This window comes from Protomyctophum parallelum, assembly GCF_964188405.1.
Source record: "Protomyctophum parallelum genome assembly, chromosome: 12".
Lineage (NCBI taxonomy): Eukaryota > Metazoa > Chordata > Actinopteri > Myctophiformes > Myctophidae > Protomyctophum > Protomyctophum parallelum.
Genome location: NC_139712.1, coordinates 16223882 through 16243682, shown reverse-complemented (window position 1 = coordinate 16243682; position 19801 = coordinate 16223882). Strand labels below are relative to the sequence as shown.

The window sequence follows — 19801 nt, the reverse complement described above, 5'->3', positions numbered from 1 at the left end:
TCTCTGTCTCTCTCTCTTCCTCTCTGTTCGTTCTCTCTGTCTCTCTCTCTTCCTCTCTGCCACAACAACTTACGGTGACTGACAGTCACCGTAAGTGAGGGAGCCGAGGGCAGGTTTATCTCCAGCAGTCAAAGCTACGCAGCAGAGTAATGTTATTTTCTAATTTCTAGGACACCAAATACGCTCCGGTGGCCTTCAAGGAGTCCTGAAGTGGTTTACAGGGTACAATTTGTCTCACCTTAACCCATTTTGACCTGAGATCAGATTCTAAAAATGTCTTCTACATCCTGACAGTTTTCTGAAAAAGCTATGTTTCTATGTCAGTCGTTCTTGGATTTTTCAAAAATAGCAGACCTACAAGCTTGTAGCGCGCTTGTAGATCTGCTATTTTTCAATAGCTAAAGTGTCACTGCTCAATTGCTATGGTATAAAAACATTCCAGCCTGATTTATTAATTTGTTTTCACCACATCAGCCCTTATTCGTCATATGACCAATAGCGGAAAATAGTCGTTCTACAACGAACGTGTTTTTTACAATTCACATTTTGTATTTATTAATTCCCTCTGTGTCCTATATGGTCCTTCTGTCCCCTAGGCAACTATGTTAAAACATCTACGTACACATTACTCACTACATACTCACAAGTTCACAACCAGACATGGTGGTCAAAGTATAGATACTCCTGGTCAAATACTCCACTACAAGTTAATGCGTCATTTAAAAAAAAACTTGAGCTGGAATTCCGAACCTTTCCATTACCACGGACCGGCTGAGAGGTCATAATGTTTGCGGACCGGCAAATCACACCCGTGTGAACTGAGTGGTGCAACAAGCAGGTTGAAGATACTAGCGAGTTTAGGAGAAAGACAGATAAAATAACTGAAAGGAGGGAGCCATTAGCAGGCAACAGTGCAGCACTATCCCTCTCTCTGTTTCTGGCACAACAGCGCCCCTACTGGTACTCATAGTCATATACAGTACTGGTGTTCATTAACGTCACATAGCTAACGTCACATAGGTGTACATAGGTATACGGACATTGCTGTTCCTTGGAGTGGTTGCACCACTCAAAAAACACACCTGTGTGAACCGAGTGTTCACACACACTCTCTCATTAGCAGGCAATAGTGCAGCACTATCTCTCTCTCTCTGTTTCTGGCAAAACAGCGCCACCTTTGCCCCTACTGGTACTCAGTCACACCCTACTGGTACTCATAGTAACATAGTCACACCGTACTGGTACTCATAGTCACATAGTCACACCGTACTGGTACTCATAGTCACATAGTCCAACACATAGTCACATAGTCCAACACACAGTCACATAGGTTAACATGGACATTGCTGTTCCTTGGAGTGGTTGCACTACTCAATAAGAATACTCAAATAAAGCACAGATACTCAAAAGTAGAGAAATGTACTTAGTTACTGTCTACCACTGCTCACAACACAGGAACAACAGCCTAAACAGACACACTTGCACACAAAGACGCACACAGACACGCACACTCATAATCATGCACACAACAAATACACATTTGCATGTACAGTACGAGCAAAGTGCATGAAAGGCATAAAGATAAACGTGACTGAACTGACGCTCAGACAAACAAGGAACGAAGGAAGGAACACGGAGCCAGACGAGACAGCGGAAGCGTTTCATGTGCTCCGCCGAGCGTTAGCAAGAACCAAGCAGGCACACATCCACAAAATACCCTCACCCTGCGTGAGGGTATTGAGTCCCACACCGTCAGCTGCCTGCGGGACACTATGCACATGGACCCTGTGACACACACAACCCCCTGGAACCTTACCTCATTTTGACCTGAGATCAGGTTCTAAAAATGTCTTCTACATCCTGCCAGTTTTCTGAAAAAGCTATGTTTCTGTGTCAGTCGTTCTTCGATTAAAAACAAATAGCAGACCTACAAGCTCGTAGCGCGCCACTCGGTGGCGCGCTATGAGCTTGTAGATCTGCTATTTTTCAATAGCTAAAGCTTAACATAATGCTAACATCAAAAGGGGTTCCCGCCCCAAAATGGGCTACTCCATGGCCTGTTGCACTTCAAACTTCTACAAAAAAATAAAATAAAAAATAAACTAGCGAGAAACACTTTAGATAACTAGAATGATCCTTTCATAATTTTGCTGAATATTGTAATCAGTTATGAATCATGGTTATTAAAGATCTTTGGTGGATCTTTAATGCCTTTGGACTTCTCTGCCATATATTTGGTCAAAAGAGTAATTGTGTCTGTGATTTTATTGTCCCTCTTGTGAGCCAGATACAGTGGATGGAGAGATGGGTCTGAAAACCTACCTTTTCAGACTCCATCATGGCCCATAGCACTTGCCCTACCCCCTTAGATAGCACTTGAAACAGACTTATAGCATGTCATGTAGACACTAGACAGCACAATTGCATTGTATGTAGTCATAGCACTTCATAGTACATATGTATAACATAGTATATATGTATAGTTTATGTGTATAGTGTCCTTATATATAGATATGTTCTAGTTACGTTCTTAGCTTACGCATGTCTCATGATAAATGCATTCTATATAATGTGATGTATTCCCATGCTTTTTGTTCTTGCCCAATGTAAATTGCTCTGGATTAAGAGCGTCTGCTAAATGCCTAAATTGTAAATTCTATGTGTTGTACAATGTTGTGGTTATCAATCCTTGTGTTATGGTGAGGAGACGAGGTCAAGGTGCAACAGCTGACTAAATAAGATCACAATAAAATCACAATTATTTATTACTGTTGATTAATTATACAGCCCTATACAATCCACAGACCATAAAAAAACCATAGTGTGACAATTATCTGTGAGTCTGGAGGACAGCCACAAACAAACTGGAATGATTCAAAGACAAATCGCCACCAATTAACCCATTCTGAACGGGCACCCATTTTGGTGTTGGCATCATGTTATGCTTTAGCTTTTGAAAAATAGCAGATCTACAAGCTCATAGCGCGCCACCGAGTGGCGCGCTACGAGCTTGTAGGTCTGCTATTTTTGAAAAAAATCTAAGAACGACTGACATTTTTAGAATCTGATCTCAGGTCAGAATGGGTTAATCAGACCAGTGTGTGTCCGGCGGAAACCTCGTATGAATCTGATCTCAGGTCGGAATGGGTTAAGTGAGTAGCGGCATATGCTGGACATGTGACGTCCTTTGTCTCAATAATGTTCTCTATCTAAGAAGGATAGACGGATGGACTCTTCTCTCTCTCTCTCATCCCTGTTCCTCTCTCTTGTCCAGTCCTCCCACCCCGCCCAACCCTCTTCGCTACAATGTGCTTATCATCGTTTCCCACAACCACTCTGGGGGGCGTCGAGGGTTAAGGACACATCGGCATACAGGCCATCTGTGGCATTCATGGACGCATAAATCATATAACTGACCTACATAATACATCATTATATACTGTAGTGTACACAATCAAATCCGGTGTGAATTGATTGAGAGAGTAAAAATAGACAGCTGCTTATTCTTTTAAACATATACAGCATATCCCCCTAGACATGGTACTCTTTGTTCCAATAGCCTCGTAGATGAAGCAGAATGTGTTCACATCATGCAGACAATACAGAACAGAATCCCTTTCTGAGACATGCTGCTTTGTGACAGCAGAACAGGAACACAACAGACTGGGAAAGACTATGTAAAGATGGAGAGAACGAGAGAGAGGGAGGAAGAGAGGAAGAGAGAGAGAGACAAAGGGTGAAAAATAGGGAGGAGATCAGAGGATGAGACGGAGGGAAAGAGGGAGGGAGGGAGGGAGGGAGGGGGGAGACATTCAAATGAATGGAGACAGAATAATAAACAGAGAGGAGAGTGCATTATCTGAACATAATCATGGACGAATTTACTGAAGCCTTTTTGCCTCGACAGACAGAGAGAGATAGAGAGAGAGAGACAGAATGCCTGGAAAACTGAGAGAGACTATTAGAAGCGGTCGTTATAAAAGACAAGTGGTTCTCCTTACCACCCTCTTCTGACAGCCAGATAAGACTTCACAACTATGACTATAACTAACAACCATCTAATGACAAAGAGAGACAGAGAGCAACACACGGAGGGAGAGAGAGAGAGAGAGAGAGAGAGAGAGAGAGAGAGAGAGAGAGAGATACAGGTAGAGATGGAAGTGAGATGGAAAGTCGTCGGGAGACAAGGGCAGCAGAATGGAGAGAAAGAGACAGGGGAAGAGCGCACGTGTGTTGTGTTGCTATCAGTAAAGAATTATAGTTCAACAGTGCTGCAGAGCAAAAACAGAACTATTAACCTCACAATGCATTGTGGACGATGTGCACTCTGTGACACTGTGTACAGTACACGCAGACTCACAAGCACACACGCAGAGCAGCCATCTGCAGCACGGAGCGACTGAATCAGATACTGTACACATGGCCACTGACATACATACTTACACACTGGTTGCATATGCATTTACATAATGCATAGACGGTATGCATGCAGCACATGTGTTTCACAACCGTTCTACATTCAGTTCACAGTGTTCCACACGTACACACACACACACACACACACACACACACACACACACACACACACACACACACACACACAGAATGTCAAGTACGAAACCCAAGAGGGGCGTTCCTACACTTTGCTACTCTCTTTCTACATTCTCTCTTCCATTACTTTTTGCCATTGCAATCAAATGTGTTATAAATGGTTTAGTTAGCTGGAGACTTCCATTTTTGTCTTTGGTTACAATGTGTTCACCCTGTGGCAGTATGGAAGCATTAGTACCATTGGTGTCGTTTTTGTTGGGTGCAAGAAGCAGTAGATTGCTTCTAATCTAATAGGTTACTGCTGGAGAAAAAGGGACACATGACAATAGAAAATAATTCAGCTGGGTGACCTGTTTCCTGCTTGTATGCTACGGGCACTGTGAGCTACATAGTCCATTCATACATACAGTGTCTGGCAGTCAATGTACGCAAGGTTTAAATAATAATAATTCAGGTGGGAACAAATCTGGCATACACTGTGTCACAATGCGACGCCCCACTTACACCTACCATCTGGTGTGATGAAAGGGTTTGTGCTGGAGCTAAAGCTGAGCTTGGCTCCATCACCACGGGTAAAGTCCCCTCCCGTGGTTGACATGGCACCGGCGTCGAGGCCAAAGTCTACCCCTGTAACCATGCCTCCCAACCGCCCAGGGTCTTCTTGTCCTACGTTATATTCGCCGTCAGCTGCCATTCCCTTGCTAGCGATTAGGTCAAAGCCCCCGGTCTCCTTAGCTGTCCTGACGCCCTCCGCCATGCCTTCCAGCGGTGAGAGTGGGACGTCGGCACCGCCCTGCTTCAGCGGGGGGAAGGGCAAGCGGTCTAGGTGGCCGGGTCCCAGGAGGTCATGTCGTAGGTCCACCTGCGTGGCGCCCGCCGCCGACAGCGTGGGGGACGGGGAGCGGGGCTGGCCGTCCGCCACGGTCAGTGAGCGCCTCATGACGGAGTGGGGTGAGCGGCGTGGAGCTCCCGCGGCGGGGGACAGGAGCTCGTCCTCCTCGGCTCCTCCTCCTGGGTATTTGTCCGGCAGCTCCAGGCTGTCCGGCACGGACAGGTGGGAGCAGTCCGACATGGCACGCCGCATGGCCTTCCTCTGTTGCTCCGCACGCCCCATGTAACACGGCTTCAACTCCTGCTCCAGCTCTTCCTCCTCCTCCTCCTCCTCACTCTCGTCTGCCGAAGACCCTTCGGCCAGCTGCCGGCCCCCTAGAGCCTCCGCGTCCTCGAACTCCTCGCCTCTTTCCAGGTAGCTGTCGCCGGCGCCTATGACACAGTAGTTGGGGGCGGCCTGGGGCACGGCGGCCTTGGGGACGGACTGACCGAAACCCGGCATGCTCCACGCTTCCATAGGGGAGGGTCCGTCTTCCGGAGACGCGCCCATCGGAGAGGATCCCAGGGGCCTCATCATGGGGCCGGAGGGCGCCGGCAGGCCCATGCCCCCGGCGGGCGGAGATCCGGGAACCGAGGGCAGGAGGATGCCGCCGCGACTCCCTGCCCCGAAGCCCAGAGCGGTGGGAAGCCTGCCCGGGGAGGCTGGGGAGGGCGACAGGGAGGACGACAGGGGGCTGTCTGGACCCTCCCCGGCGCTGCCCAGCGAGGCGTTACCCAGAGAGGTGCTGCCGGGGATGCCCCCCCCCGCCGACCGGCCGCCCGCCGTCGCTTTCAGCTCCGCGTCGTCCACGGCGCCGCCACCACCCGGCCGCTCGAAGAAGCCCAGCTTGTCTTCGTCCGTGAGTCCGGCCGGAGGCACCAGGCCCCCCCGGGGCCCGTCCAGGTCCATGCCCGCTCCGTGGTGGTCCTGCCAGTCCCAGCTCCGAGCCGGAACGCCGCTGGGAGTCACCTTACACAGCTCACTGTACTCTGTGAACGGGGAGCCAGCGGGCTGGTCGGAGAGAGAAGACATGCTTTCTCTCCTTTTTCCTTTTATCAAATGTCCTCTTTCCTTAATTTATGCTTATTAAAAATCTTGTCTTTGTGGTGACAGGTGTTGCGTTTCTCTTCAAGCACTCACTTCTGTGTCTCCTTTGTTGTGCTGTCACTCCTTGCGGTTCAGTCACACAGGTGTGCTCGTATAGCGTCTGTGTGCCTCCAAGCTCTCTATCAACCAACAAATGCTGAGAGTGAACACGATGTGCAGGCTCCTTCCCCCCCCCCTCCCTCTCTCTCTCTCTCTGGTTGACTATTGGCCTGATGATCATGTGACCTTGTTGTGGCTTCCGATTGGCTGCTGCTGGCTCACAGCTCACGCCCCCCGAGGTGGAGTGAGTAAGCCCCCTCCTCCCCTCTCGTTTTCACTTTCACTACACGTTTTTCAGCCCTGGCCCCCTTTCTTTCCCTTTCCCAGTACTGTTGCTAACAGGAGCGCAGCCTCAGGCATTCAGGGCGTGCGCGTGCACACAGGTCTGCACACACACATGCACACACACGCACACAGATGCACAATTCATTTGTGTCGAGGCATTTTTCAGGCATACACAGAGAAATACATACACACACACACACACACACACACACACACACACACACACACACACACACACACACACACACACACACACACACACACACATACACACACACACACACACACACACACACCTTCTAATAGCAAAGTAATCCTTTTTGTGCCAACTGTCTGTCTCACTTCACTGTCTCTCGCACTTCACTTCCCACACTGACTACTGGTCAGAAGGTCATCAACTGGACGTCTATCTGATTACTGGACTGGTTCTGATGCAGAGGTCTGTCTGTCTGTCTGTCTGGCGGTCTCCCTCTGATCCTGAAGCCAAAGTTCAGACCGTTTCTCACTTAAAACGTTTGGCTTTGGTTCAACACATTGTTGCTGGTACTGGTTTGACTTTTAGACTGGTTCAGGGCAGAATTTATTTCCGTATGGGGTCTGGTTGACCGAGGCTGGACTCGCTTTCCCTCTACACAAGAAACTGTGAAAAGGGGCCGCGGGCGGCTGCCGTAGCCGCCTGGGAACCTTTATGTTAATTTGTTAAAGTTAATACCCTTTGTGGTAAAGCTTGAAGGTTGAAACCACCATGGGGCAACCGGCTTTGTGAGTGTCTCTACATGAACACAATTGGCCCGTGTGCCGTGCGGGGGCGGATGCCGGAAGGGGAGGCTGAAAATTGCGATGGGCTGAGGCGACTGCACGTAATCATACGGGCTGAGGCGACTGCACGTAATCCTAGGCGGCACCTGTCGGCAGGGACTGTTGGGCAGGAGGAGTATAGGAGAAAGGCTCTGTACAGTATGTCCTCTCGGTGGGGGCTCCCCGTCGGGGCAGTATGTCCTCCCGGTGGGGCTTCCTCACGTAAGTCAGTATGATACAAGTTTAGTTCACCCTTTAGTTAGTATATGTTTGAAGGTGGAAAACAACAAAGAGAGAGGGATATGGACTAGAAAGAGAGAGTGAAAGAGCCACAGCCGGAAATATTGTAGCGAATAATTGTGTTTAAATGTATGAGAATGTATAGTTTAGTGTGAAAGGGACAATATTTTGTGAATTTTGTATGTATATATACTGTACATAACTGCAAAAGTGTGTGCGTTACGGTTTTCAATCTCTGAGCAACACAGTATAGAATAAGAGAGGGAGATTGAACGACAAAACGAGAGAGAGAGAAAGAGAGAGAGAGAGAGAGAAAGAGAGAGAGAGAGAGAGAGAGAGAGAGAGAGAGAGAGAGAGAGAGAGAGAGAGAGAGAGAGAGAGAGAGAGAGAATTAAGGCCTCCAGTGAAGTGCTGCTGTAGCTTGTCAGGAAACATTTCATCAAACAAGGAGGAGAAGCAAGGCTGAACAATAACATACAATCACACTAAGAAATCAGCTCCATGTACTGTAGACTCGGCTCAGTGTAGCTCAATGCAGATTCCTTCAGTGAGCACAAGAAATCAGCTCAATGTGACAGATTCACACTAACACTAAGCTAACTGTAGAGGAGATTCTGCACCCCCCCCATCATCCACACTCACACACACTGTGCAGGACATGACACACATACACGTATATATACTTATACAGTATAATGGGCTCTTAAAAATACAGATAACATAAGCATAAGCAGTATAAGCCGTCGCTTATAGGGACACAACCACTAGGAGGCCACATGGCAAAATAAATAAATATGATTTTTCTTTATTTACAAATTGTATTTATGTTATGTAGTCATATCACCCATTCCAAAAATGCCGTTATAATTTCAATATGGAATAAAATGAAAATATCTGATCATGCTTTTATAATATATGTACATTGAATGCAGTCCACCTGTTGGCCCCTCCCCTCCCTCCTCCAGTAACGTACATCTCCTCTTACTGTACGTTAGGCCTGTAGTAAGTTACTGTACATTGGGCCTGTAGTAAGTTAATTGCTTGTTAGCGAACCTGAGTGAGTATAGGACTATAAGCATATTCTTTAACTGGATGTCGAAATTTTAAAAATGTATTCTTTTCTGAAAAACCTCATGTTTCTATATCAGTGGTTCTCAATATTTCATGTCAAGGACCCCACAAATTATATGTAATTTGCCTCCAACCCCCATCTGAAAATATGTTGTTGGGACCCGCCACAGAAGCAAAGAATTTATTTAAAAATGTTGACTAACAATGGCTGGCCGCAACTGATGCAGTCTGTCTGCAAAGTGCTTGTGCTTTTCTTCTCATGTGTGTTTGTGTGTGTGCATGAACATCTACTGTCGTCTGTCTGTCTGTACGTATGGTGTATACAGTATATTATCTATATCTCCTGTTTGTCTGTGTTGAGAGTTGGAGCAGTGGTGGACAAAGTACACAACCCCAAATGTTAACTCCTTCATTGTAAAGCTAGCATTGCTTGTTAGCCACCCTACTTAGCACTGTTTTCTTCTGACATTTAAGTTCATCTAAACAAAGCCACAATATTGTTGTTAACTGGATATAAAGATACAGTCTACAGCAGAAATAGGATACACACCAAGACAAGATCAAAAAGTGCAAGAAGTATTACTGTCAGGTGCTCATAGTCTATGAGTAAGCAGTAAACTAATAGCTTTGCTGAATCATGTAACCTCATTTCTTCTGCACCTACATTCTGCTTGCTGGAAATGAATGACTTCCCGTCTGTGGGAATGTTGAAGTTCTATTATGGTCTCAGTACATCATCTCAGGTTAGTGCTTGTCACCTTACCATGTATACAATGATAACCACACAGTCACAGACCATAACCTTGCGTTGCGTGCACAGTACACATGCAATGTGTGTGTGTGTGTGTGTGTGTGTGTGTGTGTGTGTGTGTTTGTGTGTGTGTGTCTACACTACAGTCAGTGGTTACAGATACTCTTGTGGCTGCTGGTTTTGCACTCAAGGGTGAATGGGGACAGTGACTTTGAATTATTACCACGCACACATGCACCCACACACCCACGCACCCACACCCCTCCCAACTTCTGCTACTAGGCTGTCCATGAGAACCCCAATTTTGGTCTTGAAATAGACTTTTAACAGTTTACTGATTACTTTTATACGGTACCGGCTCACAGTCTGGCTCTTAGCTACACGTCAGATACGTTAATCCCATATGAGTCGGTGCAGCGCATTCAACTTTTTATTTTCTATTTTGAACCAATTTCTTTCACCGTCGATACCAATTTGAAGATTCTGAGACTTCTAACTAAACGACAAAATGAGCTTAGTGTTCTGCTTCGATGCTGCCAGAGACTAGTAATTACTACAGACAGTAAACGTTGCTCCTCTGTCCTCTCAATGGTGGACTTTCTGCGTGGAGCCTTTCTGTGTGAACGCAAACCCAAAATACATTCCTGCTACAGTAGGTACTCCTGCCAGTGCCCTTGACCACGGTACTGTAACTGATGGCATTGGAGCTTCTCCCGAGAGCTGCTGCACGGTAGCTGTGAGACTAGAGCAGTGGCTCTCAAAGTGGGTGCCCTGGCAAGTCCAGGGGTGCCGCAGGATACTTTGATAATATTTGGAATTAATCAATATCACTTCAGTCTAACAACTTAGAGTCTTAGACTGTATACGCTAAGAAAAGTAATATCTTGATTGTTCGCAGTAAACATGATAAAAGGGCTGTCTTCCCTGATTTTATCCTCAGTAGCAACACTCTACTGGTTTGCAATGAGATAAAATATCTTGGTCATCATATCTCTGCAGATCTCTCTGATGACAGTGACATTAACAGACAACGTTGTAAACTGTATGCCCAGGCAAACATTTTAATGAGAAAGTTCCACAAGTGCTCAGTGGATGTCAAAGTATCACTGTTTAAAGCATTCTGCACACCATTATATACGGCTCACTTGTGGAGCAATTACAAGGCTAGTAGTATGCACAAACTAAATGTGGCCTACAACGATGCATTAAGATTACTTATGAGGGAACCAAGATGGCACAGTGCCAGCCAACTATTTGTCAGCCTGGGGGTGCCTACCTGCCCGGCCCTTTTAAGAAACTTGATGTACAAATTCATGTGCCGTCTAGATAAGTCTGATAACAGCATCATAATGGTTTTAACGGACCCTATGAAAAGCTCATGTCGATACACGTCCTTGATCAGGAGACATTGGCATAATAGCCTATATAGATTATAGGTTTGTGTATACTGTGTATATATATAAACATATGCTATGTTGGATGTATCTATTTGTTATTTTATTCTTATTTTTTATCCTTGTGTTTTATCCCCCTGTCTTCTTGTCCTTTGTATGTGATATGGACCTGAGTCTGAAATAAAGATTTATTATTATACATATTACTTGCACTGTACTTCCAATCTAGAGTGTCTGCCCTGAGACTGGGAGGTCGGGGGTTCGATCCCCGGCCGGGTCATCAAGCATCAAGCATCAGCATCAAGGGTTGGATTGGGGGTAAGTCCCTGCGACATACTAGCGTCATGTCCAGGGGGTGTACTTGTACATCAAGCTGCCCCACGCTACAGAAACAGGAGATAGGCTCCTGCCCATAGAGTATTAAAAGGATAGAGACTGAACTGGCGCGAAGCTCCGCCCCCTCCGCTATTCATGTCAGTGGAAGTTGCTCAGTGGTGTTTTGAAGCGACCGGCAGGACCGTCTATTTCCGCCTTTTTGGGCGCATTTCCGCATTGGACCACCACATTTTGGTGGTCCAATGCGGAAATGCAACCGAGCGTTCAATGTTAAAGCCCAGCTGCACGGGGTTTCCTCGTCATGAATCCACAGGTCCGCCTGCAGTCCTTCCTCTTACCACTAGGGCCCAGCGCTTCAACATTGGAGTGCCTAGCTGGCCCCTTGCTACTTACTTACTTCCAATCTACATGTATACTAGGGATGCCAAACGACTCATATTTGGCCAATCGAGGCCGAAAATCAACATGTCGAACGACTTTTTTCCTTTTTTTCCATTATTTTTATATTTTTGTTGTTGCTGCGCAGCAGTTGAGGAGAACGCAACTATGCATTCCTTTAAGCAACACAACTTCTGCAGCTGCATCCATATGTTTAGAATTTGCATCAATGATCAAATCCCAATAATAAAAAATAAGGAGCAGCGGCGCTATCGGCTAGTAGTCCCAACTCTCAAGTGTCTGCAGCCTGTCATAAGCCCCGTAATGAACTGATACGGGACGCACGTTGTTCCGTATTTTAATGTCGGGTCGGAGAATAAATACAGTATGAATGATGGCGGGATTTATTTGACAACTCTGTCCTGCTTTCTTCTTCACGAGAAGAGAAGAGCGCTCACCAGTCAGTTCACTTCACGGCATGTGTAGATGAGATGTGAACCTGGGTCTGGGAAGCTCAGAGCTGCAGCCATTAGCTCATGATACGAGCACACGACCAATGGGACAGATCATTCAGTATTGCTAAGATACCACCCCCCACCACACACACACACACACACCCTTGGACGATGGGGTCCAAAGCGCTCTGCTCAAAGTTAACTTGCATGTGACGAGCGGCACTGACAGGCGCAGCAGCACAGCAGTGTCACACAGACAAACACGTACCTCTCCCATTTGGAAAACATTTGAAACAGCAACGTTTATAACGTTTTACATTACAAAAAAAAAAAATGAAAAGAATGGGGACGACTCATACGTCGCAGGAGGCATGAGTCGATAATCGAGTCGATTTTCAACATTTTTCAACATCCCTAATGTATACGTACACCAAATCTCTTTGCAAAAAATATCAGCTATTTTTTAACTAGAGTCTCATGTCCCTCTCATAACAACCAGACCTCCTATCACTGCTACGCCGATGACACACAACTGTTTCTATCCTTCCCCCCCTCTGCCACTCAGGTGGAAGAGCGCATCACGGCATGCCTGGCTGACATCTCACAGTGGATGTCCTCCAATCACCTCAAGCTGAACCCAGACAAGACTGAGCTTCTCTTCTTCCCAGCTAAGTCCTGCCCTATGCGGGAGCTAACTATCTCCGTAGACAACGCCCTGGTAACGTCTGTCCCAACAGCCAGGAATCTCGGTGTTGTCCTGGACAGTCAGCTCTCGTTCAAAGCTCACATCACAGCTGTCACTCGATCCTGTAGGTTCACACTCTATAACATACGACGAATTAGACCGTTCCTCACCCAGGAATCAGCCCAGCTCCTAATCTTGTCAAAACTCGACTATTGTAACTCCCTCCTTACTGGCCTACCAGCATGTGCACTTAAGCCTCTCCAGCTGATCCAAAATGCCGCAGCTCGCTTGGTCTTCAACCAGCCAAAATTCTCACATGTCTCCCCCCTGCTCCGCTCCCTCCACTGGCTCCCGGTCGCTGCCCGCACAGAATACAAAACTCTGATGCTGGCATTCAAAGCAACCAAAGGTATGGCTCCCCCATATCTTGCAAGTATGATTGAACCCTACAAACCCTCCCGCGCACTCGGATCAGCCAACGCAGGGAAGCTGGAAGTACCCTCACTAAAAACGCTGGGACAACGCTCCACACGTCCCAAACTCTTCTCCCTTCTGGCTCCAAAACTGTGGAATGCACTTCCCATTGCAGTCAGAACTGCAGCATCACTCCCAATCTTCCGCCGTAGTCTGAAAACCCACCTTTTCAGACTCCATCATGGCCCATAGCACTTACCCCCTTAGATAGCATTTCTGTAGACTTAGATAGCATTTGATACAGACTTATAGCATGTTATGTAGACAGCACTATAATTGCATTGTATAGTAGTACATATGTATAATAGTACATATGTATAGCATAGTAGTATATACATATAGAGTTTATATGTATAGTCTCATAATATAGATATTCCACTGTTACTTTCTTAGCTTACGCATGTTTCATGATAAATGCTTTTTTGTGATGTATTCCCATGCTTTTTGTTCTTGCTTAATGTAAGTCGCTCTGGATTAAGAGCGTCTGCTAAATGCCTAAATTGTAAATTGTCCTGAACCGGTCAAACTATTTAAGTCCTTATTTATCTTCAGCAAAAGTTGTCTTCAAATTTGTGTTATTTGAGCTGAATATCAATCCAGCTGCACTAAAGGCATTTATCAGGCACAGCACGGCTGGATTTAACTTGAGCGACAGGATGATTACAGCTAGTAAGATGTCATTGCCTCCAACTGTAAATGCCAAGTATCTGTCACCATTATCACCATCGACTGCTCTCTAAACGATCATTTCAGTTGAGAGCACTATAGTATACAGCAGTGAGTAGTATAGTGGGTAATGTGAATGGTCTCCTACTGTGAGGAAAACCCCGCATTTGAGAAAAGAAAAAAAAACTATGCTAAAAAGTAACAAGTAATGACAACCTTCATAGAAATGTTTGTAGTCGAATCAAATCAAATCAAATCAAAAACTTCATTTTTATAGCACATTTACAACATCCCAAAGCTGACCAAAGTTCTGAACAAGGTAAAAAAACAAAACGATTGAAAGCATCGATGCAAAATAAACATAAAAAAACAAACAAAAATATGCATTAACACAATACATGTAGTGGACTCAAAAGTACAATATTTATCTTTGAAATTAAGTGGTGTAAAAATCAAGTTGCTACGTATAAGCCTTTTAGCCAGTTTTATGCAATTTAGTTAATTTAAATGAACTAAAAGGATAATTAAAAGAAATGCATTTAAAAACAAAAAGCAACCAATGAAAATGGCTCCTATTGTGAGGTGACGGTAACTAATGATTTGAGCGTATCAAAGCAGTGATGTGTACGGTAGGGACACCCACGTACAAATCTACAAATATTGTAGAATACATTTACTTATATTAAAATCCACTAAATGGTTTGAATCCAATTAAGTGGCATATAACATTATATTTCTGTATGATGTCTGTTAACGGTAGCGATGCAAATGATCAATAAAATGATTAATTCCATGACAACACAGTGGAAAGCAGTTAATTTGATAAATGTACTTGTACCCTTTATATCGGGTATGCAAATAAACTAAACTAGACTAACACAAGCATTATTCAACTATATATGGGGGCGGGCAGTGTGGTATTTAGTAAGGTAAACAAGCAAATGGAGGGGTGGATATAGAATTGACAGACAGGTACATAATTTAGGACAAGCAGACAGACTGACGTCATACTGGTGTCTTGTCAACTGTACTTCGATCATATTTGTCATACAATGACCTGACTGACTTCCCCAGCAGTCCACTGGCTTCCCAAAGAACAACATTCAAGCAATAGTACCACTAGGACCGAGACAGACAGACAGACAGACAGACACACCCACACACACACAAACACACACACAACGCCAGAACGATGACCTCACCCTGCCTGACTAGCTCACTGTCAAACAACACAAGCAGGCATTCACACACAACACGCGCACGCACACACACACATAAGCTTTCAGGGTTATATAATCCCACAGTGTGACAGAGGCACCGTGGCCAATAGACCATAATGCCGGACACACACGGACCAGACAAAAGTTACTACAGATAAGAATTTTATCATAGACTTCATAAATCTGCTGAAAAGGTTCACAGGGATCTCCTGCTGTTTCAATCATTCCACACAGACACTCTCAAATATTCGATTTCACTGTCTTTCTCTTCCTCATGTGCATCAGTTGAGATTAATTATACTGGGAGTACACCATGTACGGTGCCATGGGAACCAATGTTCCATTCCCCAGTAGATTATCCAAGAGTTGGACTGACTGTATGTTAACTTTTTTATTTTTTTATCTTTTTATGCCTTGATTGATAGATGAACAGTAGACTGACAGGATATTGGGAGAGAGATTGGGGTGAGGGGGTATGGGGGTGGAGGGGTGGTAGCCTCGGTACCAGGCTTTCATTTTTGTTGGTGCAAAAATTGAAAGCCTGGAGGAACGCATTGGCCGCTCTGGTCTAAAAGTGGGAGTCAACCCTTCCGGGTGGGCGTCGCTCCAAATGATGTGACGTAGCGCTGCACTAGGGGGGAGAGGAGGGGCCGGGGGTGACGGACAGATCGATGAGATCCAATCAGGGCGTGCGCAAATCTGAGCCGCGACCCGCCCCTCTAGACCAGAAACCTAACACGTTAGCTCAGGCTAGGGGGGTGGTGACGCGCAGCAAAGGTCGTCTGGTCGTCAGGTCGGTGCCAGAATTGTCTTAATCCCTATATTTTTTGTTGACTGGGAACCCCCAGGGGTATAAACTTGGTTGCCTCCCTTTTCCCCTTTACACCAAATGTCTTATCCAAAATAAGTCTACAGGCTCACAAATGTGGCAGTTTGGGGCACGGTGGCACAGTTGGTAGTGCTGTCGCCTCACAGCTAGAATGTCCTGGGTTCGATTCCCGCTCGGGGCGCTGTGGGTGCTGGCGGCGTGTTTCCTCCTCCGCGTCATCAGTGCCCATACCCGAAGGCGGGGTTGGCGAGTGTGGAGTTTGCATGTTCTCCCCGTGTCCCCTAGGGTAGGTACCCTCACAAAAACATGCAGTAATCCTGGTCTCTAAACTGCCTCCCCCTGGCCAGCCGGGGCGCCTGATGGAGGGGAAAGGAACTGGTTGGAATAACTTGTTCCTTCCACGTGCTACGTCCAACCAGGGAAACTCCCCCCTGTCAGGTGTAAAGGAGCAACTTGGACACTCAAGCATGAAGGAAGCATGAGTTAAGTCCGTTGCTCTCCCCAGGTTGGCGGAGGGTGTGTAGAGCCCAGGATCACATTAGATGATTGACACAGGGGTGAAGAATGGGTTACAAAATCGTGGGATAAAAAAAAAAAGAAAAAAAAATGTGGCAGTTTGTAGATCAGATTTTTGCCAGAATAGGGACACTCGCATAAACTGGATTGTTTTACTTTAGTTTGAAATGTGAGATATTATGTTCATTGTGTTGGCTGTATTAACAGAGAGACAGCATAGCTAAGTACTGAAGTGAGAAATAGTGCTGGGACAATAACACGATAACGTGGTTCTGTGATGCATAACAGTGTTGAGCTCATCATAAACTTATCTTAACCTTTTTGCTGGTGAAAGTCAAAGTCAAAGTGAAAGTCACACACGTTACCACAGTGAAACATTTGACCCATCACTTGGAGCAGTGAGCCGCATCCGTGCGGGATGGGAATTATTTGATTAGTTGATTTGACCCCCTCAATCCAACCCTTGATGCTGAGTGCCAAGCAGGGAGGCATTTGGGTCCACACAACCTTTCAGTCACTTCAACTTCACGTGGTGATTTAGAGAGAGAGAGAGAGGGTAGAGAGAGAGAGAGAGAGGGTAGAGAGTGGGTGAGAGATACAGCATGAGAGAGAACTATTTAACCCACAAGATTATATCGGAGCTCGGACCAGAACTTGATCAGCAAGGGAAAGAGAGAGGGAGAGGGGAAGGGTGGGATCCATAGCACGCACGCCGAATGTATTGACAATGTTCGAAAGAATCTCGTGTTATTAGCACAACTTGCTTAGCTCAAACAAAGTAAACAGACTACTCATGGTTGCGGTTTCTTCACCGCATGGAAAAGCCTGCAGGTGACGAGAGGTGTTGTCGTTGTGGTAATCCCTCAAGACAGCTCCACAGCTGTATCTGTCAGCAAGTCCCTTTAGAACGTGTACAGCAGGATCAAAGGATCAAATGAGCTCCAGTCCAAAACTTAAACTCTGCATACAGAGCACATAATAACCCAAAGTCACTTTGCACACTGTATCGTTTGAGTGCGCACATGGACTAGTAGTCTGCATAATATATTTTATAGTATGTTAGATCCTCTGAGATTCTGAAAATCACAGGTGATTTCTCGACCGCACGCAAATCTCTTGGCTGTCCGCTTAATACAAGGCACGGTGCAGAAAACAAAATACAAACAAAATAAAGCGCGCGCACGCACACACACACACACACAGTATATACAAGAAGAGACAAGAAGTGGATTGCAGATGTGAAAGAATAAGGACATCTCAAGGGAATAGATAATGGCTAGACAGACAGTCTTTCGTTTCTATTTATAGCCCCATCCTTCCCTTAAGAATCTTCCTCTTCATAAAAACCTAAAATCCTGGACTTGCATAGCCCACCCCAACCCCCTCACCACACACACACACACACACACACACACACACACACACACAAAAAGCATTCCTTGGCAGGCCCATTCCTCGCGAGTCTCCGAAGCAACTGCTTCTCTGTCACTATGGCAACTGGATCCTCATCAGCGTGGCTGCTACAGTACGTGGGTAAGGGGTGGGGGAGGGTCTCTCGTCTGAGCAAAACAATGAAGTGAAAACAAAGGATAATAGATGGCTTGCTGGAGGGTAGCTGAAGGAGGTGAAATTGTGTGTGTGTCTGGATCCAGCGTGTGTGTGTGTGTGTGTGTGTGTGTGTGTGTGTCCCACAGGTTCTCAAATAGGCACTATCTTTCACTTAATTACAGCTGTCAGACAAGCTAGTTCAATCAACTGCTTAAAATGAATGATGATATTTTAGAGATCTCTGTGTTCTATAGCCTGCAGAGTCGCGTGCGCACACACACTCATTCACACACTCACACACTCACTCTCTCTCTCTCCATATATATATATATATTGGATTGACTGGCAGGATATTCAGATTCCGATAGGTTGAAATTGCAACTGCACAGATGGTGATTTAACCCATTCTGACCGGGCACCCATTTTGGTGTCGGCATCACGTTGTGCTTTAGCTATTGAAAAATAGCAGATCTACAAGCTCATATCGCGCCACCGAGTGGCGCGATACGAGCTTGTAGGTCTGCTATTTTTGAAAAATCGAAGAGCGACTGACATTTCTAGAATCTGATCTCAGGTCAGAATGGGTTAATCAGACCAGTGTGTGTCCGGCGGAAACCTCGTATGAATCTGATCTCAGGTCAGAATGTGTTAAGGGCCAGCGGGCACCCCACACCTCAACACATGAACTCCATGAACCAGCCTAAATCCATATATGACGAGCACTCCCTGTTAAACCCCAGCTGCGCACTCTTTTGCTCGTGCATGTACTTCACCCGTGACACCCGCCTGCAGTCCCAGCTTTGGCCAGTAGGGTGGGTGGATGTGTTGCTTTTCCTGCAATGCGGACGTTCTTTTGTTAAACGGCCCCTTAATTAAAGCATATTAAGTCCAGCTGTGTGGTGGTCCAATCCCCAAAAACATGATCACTCTATCTCTCTAGCGTCTACATGAACAAGGAGTGCTCAACTGTTGAACAATGCTACACTATTCTTTTTTTTAAGAAGTTACACTCAGAATATATGCAAGCAAGTTGCTTTCCGCAAAGACTTTGACTGCAATGTTGTAGGTCCCAAGAAGGCATACATACATGCTGAAACAAGATAAATATGCCGACACATTGCCCTGCACATTTTGTAAATCCGAATGGGGCTTATTATAATTTCTTTGTCCCAACAACCACATCCTCTTAGCATCTGTTCACTGTGTCCATGGCAACATGAACTGATGCAGAGGGTCACTATGTGAACCGACTCCCCATCCGCCCTATACCTCCCCACAGGCAGTTAGTATGGCTGTCCATCTAACGCGGAGAAAACAACAGGCCGACCTTTAACGACATTTTAGCTACATTACAACCACCCAGTCGTGTTACCAGCATGAAATGGTCAATAAATCAATTCAGTTTTCTTGTTTGGTCCATGGAAATTACTGTAGACAAAAGGTATGCGTTTCTGTGTGTGTGATATCTGTCTCGCTACCAGCGGTGTTATCCATGTCATGCATCACACAATAAATAAAAGTACAGAGGCCAGTAGGAGGCAAGTAAAAAACATTCCATAGTCACTGGAATGTCTGAATCCCTTCTGA

General features: G+C 45.8%; 2 protein-coding genes across 2 annotated transcripts in view; both read right to left on the bottom strand.

Annotated features, from left to right (window-relative positions):
• LOC310867778 (uncharacterized protein) overlaps window positions 1–19801 on the bottom strand; it is a 132064-nt gene that overhangs the window by 21471 nt on the left and 90792 nt on the right. The window lies entirely within an intron of this gene.
• On the bottom strand, window positions 5033–6454 carry LOC310868113 (uncharacterized protein; the record flags this gene model as incomplete). The annotated part of the gene is made up of 1 exon (XM_083778375.1): window positions 5033–6454. The coding sequence occupies one exon, from the start codon at window positions 6452–6454 to the stop codon at window positions 5033–5035; it is 1422 nt and encodes a 473-aa protein (XP_083634501.1).